General features: G+C 60.7%; 1 protein-coding gene across 1 annotated transcript in view; it reads left to right on the top strand.

Moving 5' to 3' along the window:
- Nucleotides 1-5: 5 nt before the first annotated feature.
- Nucleotides 6-379, top strand: part of STUB1 (STIP1 homology and U-box containing protein 1, E3 ubiquitin protein ligase) — a gene marked incomplete at both ends in the record, with an annotated part of 1,718 nt that continues 1,344 nt past the window's right edge. The window contains 2 exons of the mRNA XM_009576676.1: nucleotides 6-113; nucleotides 192-376. Coding sequence (XP_009574971.1) covers nucleotides 6-113; nucleotides 192-376 — 293 coding nt within the window. The remainder of the gene's footprint in view (nucleotides 114-191; nucleotides 377-379) is intronic.

Genomic DNA, 379 nt, shown 5'->3' with positions numbered 1-379 from the left:
CGGACTGCAAGCGAGCCCTGGAGCTGGACGGCCAGTCGGTGAAGGCTCACTTCTTCCTGGGCCAGTGCCAGATGGAGATGGAGAATTACGACGAGGCCATCGCCAACCTGCAGGTGCCGGTGTTTCTCCCCCTGCCCATCCGCCAGGAAAGGGTCAGGGACAGCGAGAGGGAAGCCGGTGCCAGCTCCGAGATGCCCTTTCCCTTCCCAGCCTACAACCTCGCCAAGGAGCAGCGGCTGAATTTCGGGGATGACATCCCCAGCGCGCTGCGCATCGCTAAGAAGAAACGCTGGAACAGCATCGAGGAGAAGCGGATCAACCAGGAGAACGAGCTGCACTCCTACCTGACCAAGCTGATCATGGCAGAGAAGGAGAGGTA

The sequence above is a fragment of the Fulmarus glacialis genome, unplaced genomic scaffold (genome assembly GCF_000690835.1).
Source record: "Fulmarus glacialis isolate BGI_N327 unplaced genomic scaffold, ASM69083v1 scaffold18384, whole genome shotgun sequence".
NCBI lineage: Eukaryota > Metazoa > Chordata > Aves > Procellariiformes > Procellariidae > Fulmarus > Fulmarus glacialis.
Note: the sequence above shows the minus strand (reverse complement) of the source record. Positions and strands in the feature narration are given on the sequence as shown.